At 37.8% G+C, this 21,403-nt stretch overlaps 1 protein-coding gene and 1 long non-coding RNA gene across 19 annotated transcripts in view; one reads left to right on the forward strand and one right to left on the reverse strand.

Moving 5' to 3' along the window:
• LOC306645778 overlaps positions 1–21,403 on the forward strand; it is a 548,414-nt gene that overhangs the window by 309,050 nt on the left and 217,961 nt on the right. The window lies entirely within an intron of this gene.
• DENND1A (DENN domain containing 1A) overlaps positions 1–21,403 on the reverse strand; it is a 512,257-nt gene that overhangs the window by 215,574 nt on the left and 275,280 nt on the right. For all 18 annotated transcript variants that reach the window (XM_079113744.1, XM_079113747.1, XM_079113755.1 and 15 more), the window contains one exon: positions 1,207–1,307. In XM_079113744.1, the coding sequence (XP_078969870.1) occupies positions 1,207–1,307 (101 nt within the window). The remainder of the gene's footprint in view (positions 1–1,206; positions 1,308–21,403) is intronic.

Raw genomic sequence — 21,403 nt, forward strand, 5'->3', positions numbered from 1 at the left:
TAAAATACAAAAAGGGCTGGGGATGTGGCTCAGTGGTTGAATGCCTCTGAGTTCAATCCCCAGTACCAAAAAAAAAGGAAAAAAATATATAATAAAGAGAGGATCATGGATTTTTATTTGCTGGCCCTGAGCTACATCTTCATTAAATACATGGCTTCCTGGGAGCAAGGTGAGTCCAACACATTAAAATTAGGAATGACTGCACAATGCCTTTAAGCTCCTAAGACAACCTGGCTACTTGGGTGACTCTTTTCAGTGAGATGATTTCAAAAGAGTGACAACTATGACTGATCTGGACTCATCATTTGGAACCAATAGTCAATGTTCTGAATCATCTGTTCTTAAGTGAGAGGCCTGTACCGGCCTTTCTCCTGAAGCTCTCCAATGCTGGCAGGCAGTGAGTGCTTTCCCTACATTGTGCTCCTCTGTCAATATCTGCTGATATGAGCTACTTGGGGACAATGTCTTTTATCACATTACACTAGAGAAAAAATTATTCATAAGGAGAATTTGCCACATGGACCATCTTTTTATGTGATCCACTGAAGACAGACAGTGAGGAGGAGGATGCTTCAGCAGAAACGTTAACTAGGCACCTACCACAAGCCAGCTTTTCTACATGGTCCTTCAACTGTTGCCTCATTGCATCTTTATGCAATTATGCATTGACCAACTTCCTCTTATGGAAGAGAATACAAAGTGACCTGTCAAGTTAACTCCAAAACTTCCCTCCCTTCTTTCATCAAAACATGTTTCACTGAATAGTGAAATTCTTATCAAAAAACCTCAGAAAGTTTCAAAGTCTAGCCTATCCTCCCAAACCACAGCTGAAAGAAAGCCTGATGGGATGTTCTGGGCCATGGTCAAAACTTGAAGACCTTGGGGATCGCAAATGCTCCTGTCACCAGTTTCCAATTTGTCTGAGGGGGAAAAAAGCATATGACTTCTTGGTGCTTTAGTTTCTCCAAACTGAGAAATGGGAAAAGGATGAAAAAGTATTACCTACTCTCTTGAACTCCTATGTCATGACATACATGAAAGTTATTTAGAAACAAAAAAGCCATGCAATCAGGTGCTCTAAAATCCATGCCATTTTTGGAGTGAGTATTTCAAATTTAGAGTCACCAGTGGCATTAACAAGCTACAGACCTAACATTCCTGGTCCTGAAGAGGAAAAGCAGAGGGCAGGATGTGCAGCAGCCTTACCAGCAGTAGTCCAGCAGATGTGGGGGCAGCACAGGGATGTACACATGTTGCCAGTACATGGGGTAGAGCATTGCAGCTGCACCATGGATGCAGGCAGTCAACTGCAACAGAAGCAGAGCAGAGATTCAGAGCTAAAAAATTAAAGTGGGAAAGCAATGTTGCTGGACTTCAGCAATAAGATTAAATACATACCCATCGACATATCTTTAAAAAGCTGAGAAGCCTGGAGAAGCTAAGTTAACCTCGTCACTCTAATGCAAATTTAGGAAGAGGTTCTTCAAAATATCTATCCCACCACCCCATTTTAAACCTCATGCAAGGCTGGCAGTATAGCTCAGTGGTACAGTGCTTGCTTAGCAGGTTCCATCCCAAGTACCATAAAGGAAAAAAAAAATTATTAATGCACATTTAGAGCAGAAATTTTGGAAAATAGAGAAAGGGATAAAAGAAAATAAGTCTACACTACCTGAACATTATTTAACATTTCAAGGGTTCACACACATAAGTACTTATGTTTCCTTTTCAAACAAAATTAGGATTACTATAAATACAGTATTCTTTTGCTCTTTCTTAAAGTTAACATTTTTATGCCATTTTCCCACATCTTTAAATCTTCTTAGAAAATACATCTTTTAAAGATATGCAACAAATTTCACCTATTTAACTACTCTTTTATCATAAAGCTATATAATTAAATCAAGTCAATATTTTTTTATGTATGGTTCCTAAATGTATAATTCAGAGAAAAAGGTTATGCATATTTTAAGGCATATAATAAGTATAATAACACAAATATCAGAAATATGTTAATATAATAAAAAGAGAAGGTGGGAAGCTCTTTACACTCACCCAGCCACACACCATGATGCTGGTCTTGCTGCCTTTCACCAGCACCAAGTATTGTATGTGAGTTAGTGACCTTAAACTTGTATCTATCTTATCTTTATTTTTATTTCTCTGACCATCACTGAGACTGAATATTTTTTGTCATATATCTGTTGAATACATTTCTAGGCAAATAGTCTATTCAGTCAGCCCACTTTAAAAGTGAAAATTAGTATTTAAAAAATTGATTTATAAAAAGCACTCACTGATGATTTGCAAATACATCCTGCAATGTTTTTAAAAATAATTTATCTTTAATTTTCTCTGAAATTCTGAGTGAGAAGGTTTAAAAAAATTATGTAGACTAATTTTTACCTTAGTGACAATTTCAACTACTTTTATCCTAACAAGTTCTCCAAAATTTCACCCAGTATTTAACTCTTTAATCCATCTGGAATTAATTTAGTTTTAAGAACTGAGGTGAGAATTTATTTTTTCCACATAGTTAATCAATTGCTCTGGCACTGTTTACTGGCTTATCCTTCCTCTCCCTATTCTCTTGATATGCCCCTATTTTGTATCCCCTACCCTTTTTTAAAGAGCTAGAAATATAATAAATCAGTATTTGATACAATTAAAAATTTAGGAAACAAAGATAATAAAAAGGAACACAATTGCTACAAAATTCAATATGGCCAAAGAGAGGGAAAAGAAAACACCTTTGGAGATATAGCTATGAAGTGACAAAAGCCAACAACACATGTTTCTTTCTGTCTTTCTTCTTTAATGTTTATTTGGTTTCTGGGAAGCCTGTTCCCATGAGGACTTTGCTTCTTTTGGAAGCTGTTAACTGGTCTTTGCTGACAGAAGGACATTTACGTGGTGAAAGAGTGACGTGCCAAGGCCCAGTTAAAAGAATCCCAGAGGTTAGTGTAACATGAACAGCTTTAAATTGGATATTCTGCTGATGTTTCACAGTTGTGAGAGCTGTGTATTAAAGCCAGGGCACCACTTCCCCACCTCCTTTTCCCTCCAGATCCTGATCTTTAAATCAGGTACACACCATGAATAGGAGAGGATCACATTGTCAGGGACTGCTCCCTACGACTCTGCCAAGACTCTGAGGTCCAATCCACCCTTCTCTATCTTCTTTGGTAGGTTCCCTGACAAAGGAGGCTGCTGAAGGTATATACATGACTAATTCCTTCAGGCTTTCTCAGAGATAAAAAAGTCTTGCTGGTGTTGAGTGAGAATAAACCAGCTTTATTCCAACTCAACCCTGAAGTCAGCCTAGAGGGCTATTCTGGCCTTGGGCCCCAGTTCTTTTTGCCTCAGCCTTTCTCTAGCAGTTAGAGTGCTCTCCTTAAGGTGCAGGTCCAGACACATCGCTTTCGAGTGGAAGTCTTTGAGGCATGACTGGAATGTCTTCATCAGGTCCCAGTCTACCTGTACAGCAGCATCTCCAACCACAGTCTCAACTGCCTTCTCCATGTATTCCCGCAGATGTAGGAATAGCTATGAACTCTGTTTCCTCTCCTCTCTCTTCTACTCATCCCCCAAAGTAGCCCAGACTTGTATTCCTAGCAAACCCTTCTCTCTGGTCTCTGCACAATACTCCCCTGCTCTCTAAAGACTTGCCTTGGCTCCCCTGGGCATCTGTCCCCATTATTAACTAGATTGTAACTATCTGCAGCTTGTACCCTGATTGTAAAGTACACAAAGTCCCCGTCTCCCTTCATCCCCATGTTCTTGGTAGCACAGCATATACATAAGTGCTAGTTAATAGGATGTCTCCTGACTAAATAAAAAAAAAAAATTCCTACTTAGCATATATTCACAACATAAAGGTTGGTGGCAGCTTGGCTTCAACAGTAACGTACCACATTTTCATGAGTCCCAAAGAGTGGGGCATATGACTCAAACTCTAAAACAGTAACGACATGCTTACACATACAAATATGCCACTTTTGGAAAATCATTCATTCAAAAATATGCCTAATTTATAAGTCTATAACATATCAAATAAATAAAAACACTTCAAAACCTATCAGGTGTTTTACAAACAAAGTAACATCATCTCACTTCATTTGTAATTCTTTGAAAAAGTTATTGGGTAGAGCGGTCCTGTTTGAGACAGACTTGATTAGCTTCTTTTTAACTGAAGTTGTCTGGGGTCAAAATCTTATCCTCAGGGAAATGTTCTTTCCATGTGTCCTTAACCTCAAAATAAGCCTACTAAGTCAAATGCCAACATTTAAAAATTACTTATCCTTGATAAAAAAAAAAAAATCAAAGCTTTTGAGGTGCTTAATCATTTCATTACAGGATTTTCTAAGGAATGAATCTCTGCAGTTGGGGTAAAATGCATTCACCCATGTGATTAAGAAAACAAACAAACAAAACAAGGAATTGTTTGGCTTTTTTCCAAAATACTAAATAGCACAAATTATGTGCATCGTTACTTAAGAACAGCAGCTAAGCTGATTACAGGAGAAGTCTGACCATATATCTGTGCTTAACCAGAAATAATGTACTATGATACATAAAATATCATTAACAACTTATTTTAAAAGTAACTCTGAGACCCATTTCTAAAAATGAGAGTCCTAAAGGACTATGCTCATTCTTTATAGAAGATGAAATTTTAAAATAATGAAAGTATACAATTTGGAGTGTAGTCAACAAAGAGGTATTGTGAATATTTAATTAAAGTGCAAGTTAAGGAAAATGATCCTATCAAAATCTCACTCAGTGGGAGAATAGAAAGATAGTATGTGTAAAATTTGCCCAAAGTCATTAGTCACAATGAATATTCATCAGAAGCCAATTATCAATCCCATTTAATGACACCCCAAAAGATTTTGCCCTGAAGCAGCTGAATAGTCTAAGACTCCAGACAAAACTAGACAAATTATACAGCCAACAGCCAATCTAGCCGGGACACAGATTGGAAAGTAAACCACTGGTGGGTTTTTGGCTGTACTTTAGCAAATTCTGTCCTCAATTAAAGGTGTACAAGGTCAGTTATATCTTGGAGCTTTCTATACAGCTCCATTAGTTTTCTTTGAGGCTGAGGAAGAAAAGAAGAGAAGGCAGTGGGGGTACAACATGAATGGAGAATGATCAATGATAAAGGTGGAAAAAAATCACAAGGACACTTTTCTTTCTTTTTTTCAATTTTTTTAAAGTTTAAGGTATTTCTCAGAATGCACAGATTGTCAAAATCTCAGATTTCAATGCCTCAGCTGATTCATAACTGCAGCTTTTCAATTTAAAATGGAATTAAAAATAAGAATCCCTCCTTAAAAAAAAAAAAAAAAAAATCCCTGCAGTATAAGTGCCAGGCACCATGTTGGGGTTTGAGTACGCACAAAGTTCTGCTTTAAAGAAACGTGTGTGGATACACGTGCATTCTCTTCATCACACTTCACAAGTAAGAAAATGGTCTCGGAGGTCAAATAACTTGCTCAGGACCACTCACTAGTAAGTGACAGAGCTGGAACTTACATCCAGGTCTGTCAGATTATAATGGCTGCTATTTCCACAATGTATAAATTAACTTAAAAAGTGTTTGTGTGCCTATCCTGTGCCATCTACAATGCTGAGGGTTCTGAAGTAGATGAGATATTGTCCCTGTTGGCACTGCCCAATTATGTAGATATGCATTTGCTTCACTGTTGGATGACCACCTATCTAGGCAAAATACCAATAAAAGCAATAAACGTAATTCACCATATTAATAGACTTAAAGTCAAGAATCACATGATTATTTCAATAGATGCAGAAAAAGCATTTGATAAAATACAGCACCCCTTCATGCTCAAAACACTAGAAAAAATAGGGATAGTGGGAACATTCCTTAACATTGTAAAGGCCATTTATGCTAAGCCCATGGCTAATATCATTCTAAATGGTGAAAAACTGAAAGCATTCCCCCTAAAAACTGGAACAAGGCAGGGATGCCCTCTTTCACCACTTCTATTCAACATCGTTCTTGAGACTCTGGCCAGAGCAATTAGACAAACCAAAGAAATTAAAGGGATACGAATTGGAAAAGAAGAACTCAAACTATCCCTGTTCGCTGATGACATGACTATATATTTAGAGGAACCTGGAAATTCCACCAGAAAACTCTTAGAACTCATAAGTGATTTCAGTAAAGTAGCAGGTTACAAGATCAATGCCCATAAATCCAACGCATTTTTATACATAAGTGATGAATCTTCAGAAAGAGAAATTAGGAAAACTACCCCATTCACAATAGCCTCGAAAAAAATAAAATACTTGGGAATCAATCTCACAAAAGAGGTGAAAGACCTCTACAATGAGAACTATACAACACTAAAGAAAGAAATTAAAGAACACCTTGGAAGATGGAAAGATCTTCCATGTTCTTGGATAGGAAGAATTAATATTGTCAAAATGGCCATACTACCTAAAGTGCTATACAAATTCAATGCAATTCCAATTAAAATCCCAATTGTGTACCTTACAGAAATAGAGCAAGCAATTATGAAATTCATCTGGAAGAATAAGAAACCCAGAATAGCTAAAGCAATCCTTAGCAGGAAGAGTGAAACAGGGGGTATTGCAATACCAGATCTTCAACTCTACTACAAAGCAATAGTAACAAAAACGGCATGGTATTGGTACCAAAATAGAAAGGTAGATCAATGGTACAGAATAGAGGACACGGACACAAACCCAAATAAATACAATTTTCTCATACTAGACAAAGGGGCCAAAAATATGCAATGGAGAAAAGATAGCCTCTTCAACAAATGGTGCTGGGAGAATTGGAAATCCATATGCAACAGAATGAAACTAAACCCATATCTCTCACCATGCACGAAACTAAACTCAAAAAAAGCAAATAATCTTTTTTAAATTTTATTTTGTTGTTGATGGACCTTTATTTTATTTATTTATTTATTTGGTGCTGAGAATTGAACCCAGTGCCTCACATATGCTAGGCAAGTGCTCTACCATTGAGCCACAACCCAAGCCCCAATCTTTTTTTTTTTTTTTTTTTTAAGGAAAAAATAGTTCATTACATGCCTAGGGCATGGGAGTCTTAGTCTCGAAAATAATCATTTTTAAAACAAACACAGATCTGATCATTTCCTGGGGATTAGTCACATTTAACTAAGGTGTTGTAGTTTCTTTAATCCACAGGAAATTCTAGACAAGAGACTAATTACTTAGTCAAAGGGAAAGGTTTACATGACATTTTGGGCACACATATATGAACTACTGGCTTAAAAGTAGTTGAAAACCTGACTTTTTGGCATGTTTGTGTTCATATACTTGCAGTCTTCCACTAACTCACTATTTGATCTGAGCAAGCCACTTCTTCTCCTGGGTCTCAATTTCTCTTATAGGTAAAATTAAAAGCTGGCTACAAGATTCCTGTGGAGGTTGATTATTCCTCCTCTGCCCCCACTTACCTTCTTTAGCTATACTGACTGAACATAAGTCTATCTCAAAGTTGGTCTTGCTTCCTCCTCTCTGCAGCTATTGGGGCCTACCCCAAATTCATGAGCTAAGACCCACCACCTATCAGCCACTGCATCTCTATCACTTGACTGTGGAGGGCACAGTATTCCTCCATGCCTGACCCCTGATGTGTTCAAGATCTCAGAAAAGATGCTCTTAGGAGACTAGGATGATGAGGCTCCATATTCAAGTTCCACAAGGATAGAGACCACACTGGAAGCCTTTCCTTATCTCCCATCATGTTTGATACTGAGTAGGGGCCGTATAGATGTTTGGGGAATGTGAGCATGCCTCCGGCTCAGTGTCATGAGGAATGATAGGAGATATTACCAGACATCTCGTGAATTGCAGTTGTTTAATAAATCACAACTAGAAACTGCAAATTTCTTTATTTGTTTGTTTGTTTGTTTTGGTGGTGCTGGGGATTGAACCCAGGGCCTTGTGCTTGCAAGGCAAGCACTCTACCAGCTGAGCTATATCCCCAGCAAAGCTGCAAATTTCTTAAAAAAAAAAAAAAAAAAAAAAGAAGAAGTAGTAGTATTGAGATTCCAGCTCTAAAACTTGGCAGAGGAAAAAAATCAGATGGTCACAGTCATTCTTCACATTCTAGAACTCAGAATGTTAAACAATCAAACTGACACCTGTTTCACTGTTAGAGGCATCTGACTTTCTCCTCTGAGCCTAAACATAAAGAAATTGATAAAACAAAGGGTAGAGGAAAAAATGCCAGATTACTAGCTTTAAAGTCAAGATATTTTAAAGTCTATTTCAACCAAGAATCATCCTAGTTGTAGAAGATATAGAATGTTTTACAGGAAGTTATTAGCTTTCTCAACTTGATAATTAGATTCTTTTATTTAATTATAAACCATCTTTGTAGTCATCAGGAAATAAACAATGCCATGATTCAAACAGAGCTGTGGTTTTTATTATTATTATTTATTCTCAAATGGAAAATCCACTGAAAAATCAGTTTAAACAAAATCAGCAGAGACTCTATAAATTATCTTAGGTCAACCCTTCCATAGGTATGAGAAAAACCTTTAATTATAAACAATTCAGCATGTTTCAATTGTACTTACTATATCTGCCAGGGGAAGAGTGGGCTTTTTTAAGAAACTATTAGGACTGGGGTTGTGGCTCAGTGGTAGAGCTTGCCTTGCATGTGTGGGGAACTGGGTTCGATTCTCAGCACCACATAAATAAATAAAATTAAGGTATTGTGTCCATCTACAACTAAAAATAAAAAAATATTTTTAAAATGTTAAAAAATATATATATATCAAAGATGGTTTAGCAGAGAGGCAACTTTGAAAGTCTCAGAAATTAAAGAAACTTCCACTAGTCTAGACAGATGCCAGATGTGTCGGTGGAAATAAGGAAGAGAGAAAAGAATGCCCTGCTTTCCTTAGAAGCAGAGATGCAGTGCTTCTTTTGGGGGAACAAAGGGGCAATGTTTCTTCAAATAGTTTCTCTTTAGTTTGGTGGGACTCATCTTACCTCCTCTTACTCTTTTGGAGGAAAGAGAAGGAAAACCAACCAAACAAAAACCCCAACATGGAGTCTGGCAGATACCTTCTCTCAAGAGCAGTATCACCCAGTCAAGAGGAGGCTCACTCAGGCTAGCACCGGCCTACTTAATCATTTCTCTTTCCTTTTTTTTTTTTTTTTTTTAAAGCTACCTACTAGCTAGAGCAATTAGAGTAAGTTATTAACCAGGATAATAAGCTTTCCTGCCAAGATTTGACACTTCAAAACATCAAAGCAACTAAAACTGCCAGAGAAAAGCTTTAGCTACCAAAGCAGAGGCAGAAACTATGGTGTGGTAAACTACACTGTAAAGAAGTCCATAGTACCAGGAGGGAAGAAAAAGCTTTCTTTTCATCTTCTAGGTGAAAAAGAAAAAGAAAAAGGCAAGGTTACATGGGGATTGATAGCAATTCACCGAAATACAGGGACAGCAGTTATGCAGCCAGTCCTCCATTCTGCTTCTGTGACAGGCATTACTAACTGATCATGGAGTTGGGACATGGCTGGGGATCCCTCCTGAAATGAAATTGTTGTCAATGGATCAAGGAGAAATTTGTTTGCCAACTCAAGCTAGTACATGTGATTATTTACATTTCTTTTTAAACATTTGTAAGAGTAAAACTTATATTAAGCTTATGGTTTATAGTACTGCTTTAATAAGTAACAATATATTTTAAAAGAAGTAAGCATAACTGAACATGGAGTCAGGAGTACCTGTTTGTCAGGGACTTACACACATAGAAGGAACTAAGGAACCTTCATATGATGAGTTGCTAAATATGCATGTAGAGAGGGAAAAAAAGATCCTCCCCTATCGAGTTTTGTTGTGCAAATCAAACCTTAAAGAATAAGAATAAATCAGAAAAATTAAAGCCATAAAACAGCCTCTACATAATCACTTAATTAGCATTTACTATATGCCAAACATGGAGGGCAGTGCTTCACATATACTCAACCCTTTTAATCTTCACAACAGCCCTCTAAGGTAAGAAGTATCACTGTTCCCATTTTACAGATGAGGAAACTTGCATAAGATCAACGGAGCTCATGGCAGAGCTAGAACATGAACTGAGTGAAGTCAGGTTCCCAAATCTATGCTCTTAGCTCACATGAAACTACCTCTGTGCTCTGATCTATATTAATCTGACAATTACTGAGTATCCACTATGGGTATATACCATGCCCTGGAGCAATTTCAAATAGAGAGAGAAAGATCAAAATGCAAACAATCAACTTCAACACAAAAGCATTATGAAAGAGGTGCTATAATAGAGGTTCGAATGTGTCAGCATATAAAGAAGGAATCCCTAATTCTGCCTGGGGCGAGCATTGGGTGGCACAGACGGTGGAAGCAGAGCTCTTTGAGTCTGGAGGATGACAGTGAAGTTGCTGTGCTCTTCTCTAGGGGTGGAGGGAAGCCAGGTGGAATGGTGGGTCAAGTGAACATGGAAGCTCCCTAGGCCACTCAAGCTCTATGTAGTGATGACTTTGAAGACTTGAACAAGAAATGACCATTGAGTGGCTGGAGAGATAGCTCAGTCGGTAGAGTGCTTGCCTTGTAACACAAGGCCCTGGGTTCGATCCCCAGCATCCCCGCGCAAAAAAAAAAAAAAAAAAAAAAAAAAAAAAGAAATGACCATTGAGCCAATGAGTAAATGATGAGTAAGAGGGAGTGGCTATGTTGGCATGACTATTCTCTGTGGCATGGATTCCCTCCCATCCACTTCACCAGTTCTGTGTATGGAATCTGAGCACTCTCCATGGTCTCCATCATCCTCCTTGCTTCTGAGAGCCAGCTTGGGGATTATTGCCCTAAAGGTGAGATCCAGTGTCAAGTGACATCTACGGGATTAGTAGTATTTGCCCAGTGCTGGACTTTGGTTTTTCATATCTATGGTCATGAATCTTTCACTATTCACATTTTTATAGAAGAGGGCAAAAAGACTCCAAAGATCAACTTGCCCACAATCCTAAGGCAAGAAAGTGGTGCAGGGAGGATAAATACATGGCAGAGGCAGAAACTAAGCAAGACTATCCTGCCTCAAAATCCGATGCCCTCTTCCTTGACTCCACAGTCAATGTCCTCTTTTTTGGGAAAAGGCATCCCAACAGGATGTCTATAAGCCTCGCTGGATGCCTGTGTAGCCATCAAGGTAAGAGGAAAGCAAAAATGTGAATTTTCACAAGTCTCTACCAACCCATAGTAATGCATGACCTAATCTCACAACCCACTACTTCAAGTCACCAGAGACCATACCTACTGCCTACAGAAACAATGCAAAAAATTATGCCCTTGCCCCAGTGATTTAGTACATAGTAAGTGCTCAAGCTTCCATAATGAAAGCCTCAGAGATGTCTAGGTGCCATTTAGAGATTTTCAAATTCATTAAGATGTACGTGATTTGAATATTATCCATTAGTGGTTTTTGGTAGAGATTTGATTCATAAGAGCCACATAAGAAATAATCAGTCCTACAATTAAGGAACATACAAATTTATTTCACAAATTGCCTACATTACTAAAATAATAAAAACTTAGGTTGTTTTCTTAATGAAATGGTTAAAAAGAAATATAACCTCACCTCTCTAGATATATTTACACACATGCTCTAGATGTCCATCACACTGATGGACTGCACTGGCATTCTATAACATTACCAAGAGCTTGAACAGATTATATTTAGCAATGTCCTTCTCTAGACTAGCCATGACCAAAATCAAAGCTCTGCCAAAGAGAAAATGAAGAAAAACAAATAATTTTTAAGAGCTAGTTCGTACTTATAAATGCCTTCTACAGAAATGTAATCAGTCTCTATTATGTAGCCTCAAAATGAAAATAAACCTAATGATGCAAAGTAATAACTACCAATACTATATATATATATATATATATATATATTTTTTTTTTTTTTTTTTTTTTTTTTTTTTTTTTGGGTCTCAGAGAACTGTCTATTCACTGACTCCAATTTGGGTCTGCATACCGATCATTTGGGAAATCTTAAAAAACAAATTCCCTGGTTCCATGCTAGATCTTTTGAATCAGAATGTCTGGCGATGCTGCCACAAACCTACATTTTTAATGAGTTCTCTGGGAATCCTGAATAATCTGAATCTTACGAAGTAGATGCTCAAAGTTTGTTGAAGCAATAGGAAAAGATGCAAGAGAGGAAGGTAAAAACCAGGAGAACTTAGCTGGCTGAAGTCATATCAAAGGATCACAAATTAAACTGAATGCTCTATATTATAGAGTCTCTAGAACATCTCAAGGTTCTCTTCATTCCGGTTACAGTTCAAGGCAAACAAGAGAAACCCAACTCACACATAATTAAATGAATATAGTTCAAAAAGTAGTTAATTATATTCACTTAAAAAACAGAGAAAACCCACATAAATAAAACATATCAATCTTTTCCCCTACTTCCTGTCAATGGAGGTTCCTTTCATTTATCTTTAACTGTTTTTAATATTCTCTGAGCCACAATAAAATTTTATGTAATGGAGATTAGAGAGGCTATGCTATTTGCAAGTTTGGCTGCAGAGTCTGTATTTCATGCCACTTCATTACATTTTGTTAAGGATTTCCCTCTTCACCGAAAGGATTAGTTTTCTTCTCACTTCTTTGAATACTCTTCTTAGGTTGTTGGTGTGAACTAGGTTAATCTCTCTCTCTTTTAACATATAAAAGATGAACAAACAAAATGTTCGATTTATTTTATTTTTTAAATAGAACACTAAATTTAGTCTTAGAATTCTCTGTTTGGGAAGTTTCCAGTTACAAGGTCTTGGCTTCCCTTGAGCACAGTTTGAAACAAAATAATGCAGTTTGTTCCTACGGCTGGAACATGCAGAGTGGAGTGTGCAGGCAAAGAGGCTCTGGCTCAGCTCCAGTATTTCAAACCTCCTTAAACTGCCACTCTCGTCTCTGCTTCAAGGGCTACAGATAAGCAAACAGGATTAGTTTTTTCTCATCCAGAAGAACTAGAAAAGCTTTGCACACAGGATTTAGGTACCTAGTTCACTACACGGGTTGGCACAGTCATGGCAAGGTGGAGTTCATTGGGAAAGAAGTAAAAATGAAGTCAAATCTGAAAAACTGCCCCGACCACAAACTGGCCCCTTCTTAGGTCATAAGACCAGATGGTGCTCAGACAATAGAAGCTGTCAGTCGGAGTGGGTAGGACAGGATGGGGCAAAGTTGGGAAAATATCCAGGACTTCTCTTGCATACTGAAGCATGCACAAAGGGTCAGACCGAGACACTGGTGAGAAGGCACAGTTATCACCCTCCCCTCCTTGGCACCAATACCTGGGTCCTGCCCAAGTCCCACATTCTCTGGGACAAATTTGTGTTTACTTAGTTAGGAAGAAACTGACAGGGAAATGATATTCAGTTATTTTCCCCCACCCCTAAGTAAGGTACCACCAGAAAGATATTGACCCTTTTCATAGGTATGGGAACCACAAAAATAATTAGGTGTGGAGGTTCAACTAATTAGGTAATGGTCTTGCCACTAAACAGTGGTTCCGTCCTAAGAACTTGTTTTAAAAAGCATACATTGGATATGACAAAAACACATTCCTTGGGAAAGTAAATATGCCTTTGTCATCCCTTAACTGGGTCTTCTCAGTTTTTGAAATTTCTTCCAGTACCCCTAAATTATAAAGGGGGCAAATTGGAGCTGAAACACACAAGAGCTGGAAGGAGGTGCAGGACACATACCCTGAAACCACAGTGAGTCAGAGCAGATCTGCCCAGGACCCCACCAGGGCAATGCTCAGGGCAGACGACACAGACTGGGCAGGGAGATGGCAGAGTGGAACAATGTGCAGACAGTGGGCAGAATGAACAGTGTTAAGAGAAATAGGGCTTTGGCTTAGAGAGTGCATGTGTCACTTAGAAAACTGTGCATTGGCCTTTTGCTGCTTCCCTGGTGCCTGGAGTGATGCTGGCGACATGCAAGGGGTTTGTTAAATCTGAAGGAAATGCCAGGTGTGGTGCCATATGCCAATAATCCCAGCAACTCAGGAGGCTGAGGCAGAAGGATTTTAAGTTTGAGGCCAGCCTCAGCAATTTAGCAAAGCCCAAAGCAACTTACCAAGACCCTATCTCAAAACAAAAAATAAGGGCTGGGAATATGGCTCAGTGGTAATGTGGTTTAAACCCCACTACCAAACACCAAACAAACAAAAAACTGAAGGGAAGAACCTGGATGTGCATGCAAAAGCGAGCTGAGGTTCTCACTATCATTCAGACCCATGGTCAACAGAATCATGCCAAGAATATTTCTCTGAGTACAAGTGTCAGAGTGAACTCATGACAAATGGAAAGTTACCAAGGAGGCAGTATGAGGTAGCCAGAAGGATGCTGGCCTGGAGCAAAAAGAAGTGGGTTTTAATTCTATCTCTGTGGCTCATTTTAGACAAGGCACTTCAACTTTTTGGGTGCCAACAGTTTCGTGTACAAAAGGAGGACAAGTAAACCAGCTCCTGGGGTTGCCACAAGAACTAATAAAAAAACTGATAATCACACATATATGATTGTACGATGCCTGGGACCTGGTATGTGGCTGAGAAAGGAAGGGTAACTTGAAAGAATTTTAGGAGTAGGGGCACGGGGGCCTACCACAGACCATGCATCTAAACAAGGGTTTCCACATGCTTATTCTGCTGGTGCTACCAACATGCTCTCTGAGAATCTTTAAGTTATTTGCAAGCTACACAAGAATCGCCTCTCATTATTACAAAATCAGGTCTTACTTTTCCGCCAAATCAGTATTACCCAGCCCCACCCTAACCTTAGCCACCACCTTTGGCTCAAAGTATCTTTTACAAGAATTTTCAAATTATTCCCTCTGGGGGATGGACAGTCCTAACAACAGGTCCCTGGCTCTTGTGACAATTCCTGTACAAGGGTTCTAAAAATTGTATGAGAAGTGGCACCCGATAAACAACCTGGTCACCAATACGAGCACTTGGAAGGGGCTAAGATTCATTTGTGTGAGATTCATTTGTCCTTTCCAGAAGCCAAAGACTCCCTCCCCTGACTTCAGGTCATAATGGTTGATATGCATGGAAGCACTGACAAGCATGTGACCTTGGGCAAGTTGTTTCACCTTCCTAATGGACAGGCTGCTATAAAAAATGGAAATAACTGATCTTCTAGGAGTGCCGATGGAATCAGGTAGGATCATCTCTATGAACATCTTACCTTCTACATTCCTGCTATCCATAGTATTTCCAAAAAGCAGTAAGAATTGAACTCAGACATGAAAATATGGAAGAAAAATGGAACCTTTGTGGTACAAGAAATCACACTGAAGTATTTACATTAGAGAACAAGATTTAGTTAAGCCTTCCCTATTTATCATTTATAAAGAAAAACAATCAATATACATTAACTGAGCAAAGAAAACAAAAACTTGCATTTTTCTTCTACAGAACATCATGATGTTATTGACCAAGACACCCTGGAATGCATTTTACCTGACTCTGAACCAAATATTGTATAGTTTGTCTCTATTGGTACACAGTTTCATAGAAGATAGCACTTTGGGGTGTTCCATCGCTTTTATCTTTCAGATGCTTGATGGCTATGAGAAGCATTAAACCTACTCTTACCAAACAAAATTGAGAAAAATGTGACTTGTTAAGGTATTGCAAGTCATATCAAGATCTGCCGAGAGAGAGGCATCGGAACATCTTAGGCTGAAATATCCTTGGCATCTGGGCCTCATCTACAAGAAAATGAGAAGTACTCTGGAGGAAATAAGACAACAACTTCTAAATTCTGAATTTGGAGTGGTCCAAAGACTTGATGAGGCTAAGGTCTGTTCAACTATATCACCCCAGAAGCACCCCTGTAAACTGACCAGGATGCTGCCCCTTGTATCTGAACTACTTACTGTCCCCAAACAGATTTCCACCTGCAAGCAGAATATTAAGAATTCAGTTAAGAATCAACTATTGTTTAAGAACTGTTTTTAAGTCAAAGTAGTAGATGTTTACAGCCTCAAAAACAAAGCCAGAAAAACAGCAGTAAAGGTTTACACTGAAAACCAACAGTCTTCTCCATGATTCACCTTACCCTTAACTCAATGTAATCACAATCAACATGGGATTTATCCCCTTGTTTTAAATATCTACTCCTTGGTTTTTATGAGACAGACATCATTACCCTATGTACACATATGATTACACGAATGGTATGAATCCACATCGTGCACAACCATAGAAACAAAATGATGTATCCCATTTGTGTACAATGAATCAAAATGCAGTCTGTAAAAAATTTAAAAATAATTAAAAGATTAAAATATGACCTCCCATCACAGCGTTTATTGATTTATTATAAACATATGCACATACTACATGCCAGACCCTATTCTCAGAGTTTTACAAGTATTTACTCCTTTTAATCTTTCTTGATAGGAGATCAGTTTATACAAGTATTTACTCCTTTTAATCTTTCTTGATAGGAGATCAGTGGTAAACTGAACGAAAGCTATTTTAGGGATGGGGATGTAGCTCAGTGGTAGAGCACTTGCTGACTATGTGCAAGACCCTGGGTTCGATCCCCAGCACCATAAGCAACAAAATCAATAAAGGGGATAAAGAAGTGTTGTTTTAAGTTTGGGAGCACACTGGTTTGCTCACAAGAATGTGCCAGCAGAAAAGGAAAAATAATGATGCAGGAGGGAAGAGCTTACTGCTGGACCAATTTCCTTGAGTTAGCAAGAGGAAGCTGAAGTGTCATCCTCTCAGCAAGGCATTTCTTGTCTTGAAAAATGGCAATGCCTGTGTCGCCTCCCCATTTCCAACCCACTCTCCTCCTTTGCTGAACCCTCAGTACTTACCATCAGTGGTTGTACTACATGTTTAACATTCCTTATTTACTGAAGGTCTACCCTACTAGAATGCACTCTTCATGAGGATGGGGAATTTTTCTATTTGGTTCACTGTTGCATCCTTGGACAATGCCATGATAAATATTTATAGGATGAAGTCAGAGGGACAAGTGGAGTGGCCCTCAGAAGGATACCAAAAAGGGAAGGCAGGGTATAGAGTACAGACCACTGGAGGCTGACAGATATGAAGTCTGCTGGAACTCTTCTGAGGGCTTTCATTAGACAGGTATAGAATTTTAGATTACGAATCATTTTCCTTGAGATGTTCAAGATAGAGGTTCACTGTCTTCTGGTTTCCACAATTGTAAAATCTCATGCAACTTTGATTCTTAACTTTGGTACAAGGACTACTTTGTCTTTATCCCTGAGAGTCTAAAACTTCTTGAAACAGGAACTTGGTATCTACTTTAATTTAAAAAATTGAAATATATACACACAAAAAAATATGTATATTACATAATTTTTTTTTTTTTTTCGGTGCTGGGGATTGAACCCAGGGCCTTGTGCTTGCAAGGCAAGCACTTTACCAATTGAGCTACATCCCCAGCCCCAACATAATTATTTTTAAAGAAGAAAACTTAAAAACCCCAAACCTACCACCTAGATCAAGGGTTGGCAAACTACACTGAAAAGGCTGAGTGTGGCCTACTGCATGTTTTGTAAATAAAGTTGTTGGAACAAAGGCACCTCCATTAGTTTGCCATAGCAAACTAAAGGTCAGGCCTGGTAGTTTCAACAAAGACTAGATGGCCTGCATAGTCATATTTGTTATTTGATCCTTGACAGAGCTTTGTTGATCCTTACCTAGCAGAAAACGGTACTTTTGATGTTCCCTGTATGTCTCTTCCCAACTATACTCTTTTTCCCTTCCCGGGAGGAAACCACTGCCTAAAATTTGTGTTTGTTTTTTCCTTCTGTAGTTTGTATATATTCCTCCAAAAGTTACCATTAGCTTTTGTAACTTGAACAGTATATGAATGAAATGATAGCGAATGTTCTTCTGTGGCTGGTTTCTTTCTTTTTTTTTTTTTTTTTAGGTACTGGGGATCGAACTCAGGGCCCTGTGCTTTCAAGGCAAGCACTCTACCAGCTGAACTATCTCCCCAGCCCCGTGGCTGGTTTCTTTTTGTCAGTCTTCTGTGGTAGACACAATCATGTGGATGGTATGATTCATTGTCACTGACACAATGTTCCATTGTTGTGACTCTACCGCAGTTTACAGGCTCTCTGTTGAAAGTCACATGGAAAATTTCTAGGGTTTGTAAAAACACAGAACTGCTAAAAAACATTCTTGTACATGTATCCCATTACACATGTCCAAAAGAGTGGCTCTGGCTGAGTGATAGGCACATGTACATAGTTTTGTGCCACAGACCCTTCAAACAGTAGTACACGAAATTCTCTAGTACATCTCCAATACAACATTTGCCTTTGTCAGACACCCAAGCTTTTGCAAACTTAGTGTTTCATTAACTATATTTTTAACGTACTTTGCTCTGATTATACATCTTTCTATATGGTTATTTGACTATTTGCATTTTTTTCTTTGAAAAAATTAAGGCTTTTGCCAATTTTTCTATTAATAAGTTCACCCTCTGCTTTCTAATTGAAATGTTTCTTTATATATTACTGATACTAATCCTGTTAGTTTTATATATGGTAAAGGTCTCAGTTTGTGACTCACCTTGACATTTGCAGAATGATATGAATGAGCTTTTAATGAATAAACGTTCACAATTTTAATCTTTTCGTTTATACAATGTATATTTTGGATCATCTTTAAATAAACCCTCTCCATTCCAAGATCATAGATGACCATTCACCTATTTTGCCTTCTAAAAGTTTACAAGACTTTACCTTTAAACCTTAGATCCTAGTTTAGTTAAGGAATTCCGTTTTCTATGATTAAGAAAGAAACTGCCTTCTTTTTCTTCCCCATATGGATAGCTAATTACTGAGATGCTCATCTACTCCCTAAAGATTGTCCAGTGCTTCCTCTATTGTTTATAAAGAGCCCATATACATGTGGTCTGTTTCTGGCACTCTGTTCTGTTACTTCAGTCTGTGTATCTCTGCCCCACTACCAGCATTTAATTATTATAGCTTTACAGAAAGTTTTGTATCTGGAAAGCACACTTCCACAATCAATTTTTTATTTCAAGTATGGCTTGGTCTTTTCTTTGCCTTTTCTGTATTTCAGAATCAGTATGCCAGGTACTATGTAAAACTCTAGTGGGATATTGAATGGAACTGTATTCAATCTACAGATCATTTTGGAGTGAAGTGACATCTTCAGAATATTATTTGCCTATTCATGAGTATGGTCATGTTTTTTTCTCCATCTTTTGGAGACCATGAGTTTTCCCTTTTAATATGTTAATGTGTAATTATATTAATATACTTTCTAGTATCAACAACCTGTACTTCTAAAATCAACCCAACTTGGTTATTATGAATTTTTAGATACTTTTGCCTATGTCTAAGATTTTTATGCCTACATTAATGAGTGACATTGATAATTCTTCTTTCTTAAACTGTCTCTTTGTGTGGTTGAATATCAAGGATAACAAGTATGGCAAGAAAAGCTGGGGTGTATTCCCTCTTTGTTCTGAACTCAAGGAGTTTGTCTAAGATTTGAAATTATGTGTTCCTTAAGATGTCTGATAAAATGTACCTATGTAACTATATGGGCTGAGTGTTTTATCTGGAAAAGTAATTCCAAGTGTTGATTTAATTTCTAAAAGTAAATGACCTATTAAATTTTTCTATTTCTTTCTGAGTCAATTTTCATAAACTACATTTTTCTGTCCATTATGCTTTAGTTTTCAAATACTGGCATAAAGTTGGTAACAGTATTTTCTAAGAATTTTAAAAATCTCTGCTGCATCTGTTCTTTGTGTTTGCAATTTATTCCTGTATTTCATTTTAGTTTTGGGAAGGAGCAGAAATAACTTTGTGTGTTTAATCCACTACATTTATGTGACCAAAATTACACAGAAGATCCACTTATCTATAAGATGGAGGTAATAACAGAACTCACCAAAGCTGTCATAGCAAGAATTAAATAAGTTAAAATATGCAAAGTGCTTAGGACAGTGACTGGCACCTATGAAGGGTTCAAAAATAAGATGATTAAAATATAGAAAATTCAATTCCACTGCAATGATGTCCTGTTTTAGTCTGTCTGAAGTTTAACAATCTAAAGCAGCAGTAACTGGTTATGGGCTGGATTCTTTCACATACACCCTCATTCCATTCAAGCCCTATAAAAAGGTGATGATGTATCTGGTTGGTAATATTCTCATTCTGAAGCTTAGTCTGAGTCTTCATGCCTTGAGATTGTGAACTGCGCTTAAGCAAAACAAAATACAAAACAAAGCAGGAGACTGACTGTGCTATAAGCTGTTTTTACCTTGAAAACAAAGGTCATACTTTTGTCATCTTTTTGGTGCTATGAGTCTAGCACATAGTAGATAGGGAAAAAATTGTGAGTTCTTGATAAGCAATCAATAATCAATGAAAATGAAATAATAACGATATGATGAAAGCCATGAGGAAATTCTAGTAGCCTCACCAAGTTTGCATTATTAGGTGCCTTTGATCCACGGATGAACACAGACCTGATTTTATCCACAGGCCCTTCATTAGATGAATTCCCACTATAAAAAGTTTCTTCCGTCCTCTTCAACAGAGGGATGCCTGTTAGGCCTACTCTCAGTTGATGTTTCTATGCAAGTTTTATCTAAAAACAACAATAAACCCTGTAATCAGATACTGTTTAGGGGAAAGTACACTGAGGTTTGTAATTTATTTTGAAGTGAATTAAAAATTAAGATAAAAACAAACAACAAAAGGAGGGTTGGGATTGTAGCTCAGTGGAAAGCACTTGTCCAGCATGCACGAGGGCCTAGGTCCCATCCCTAACACTGAAAAGGAAGTGAGGGAGGGAGATATGGATTGATGTCTGAAGGAGGGGTAGATGGAAAAATATGTAAATAAAACTAAAAGAATGGAAAATATTTCTATTGTACATACAGCAAAAGTTATCACAATACATGAACTTATAAGAAAGACATCAAAATTCCTATAAGACAAATGGGAAAAGAGTAACCAAATACACACCATGGAAAATACTCAGTTACCTCCAACAAAAAGAATTTAAATTAAAGCAAGTCTAAACTCATTTTCGATCTCCTTTACTGGCAAAATTAAACTGCATGTACACACACACACACACACACACACACACACACAGTTCTGACAAGGCTGTGATAAAAGTGGCAGAGTCGTACACAGCTGGCAGCATTCGCTGTAAACATGCATGGCCTGTTGAGTAAGTAATCCAGCAGTCTGTAAGTCATGGTGTTTATCAAGCCCTTTGACTTGGTGATCTCCCTCTCAGAATATGAACTGTATCAGTCAAAAGAAGCTGAAGGATGTTCA

The sequence above is a fragment of the Sciurus vulgaris genome, assembly GCF_902686455.1.
Source record: "Sciurus vulgaris genome assembly, chromosome: 15".
In the NCBI taxonomy this organism is placed as follows: Eukaryota; Metazoa; Chordata; class Mammalia; order Rodentia; family Sciuridae; genus Sciurus; species Sciurus vulgaris.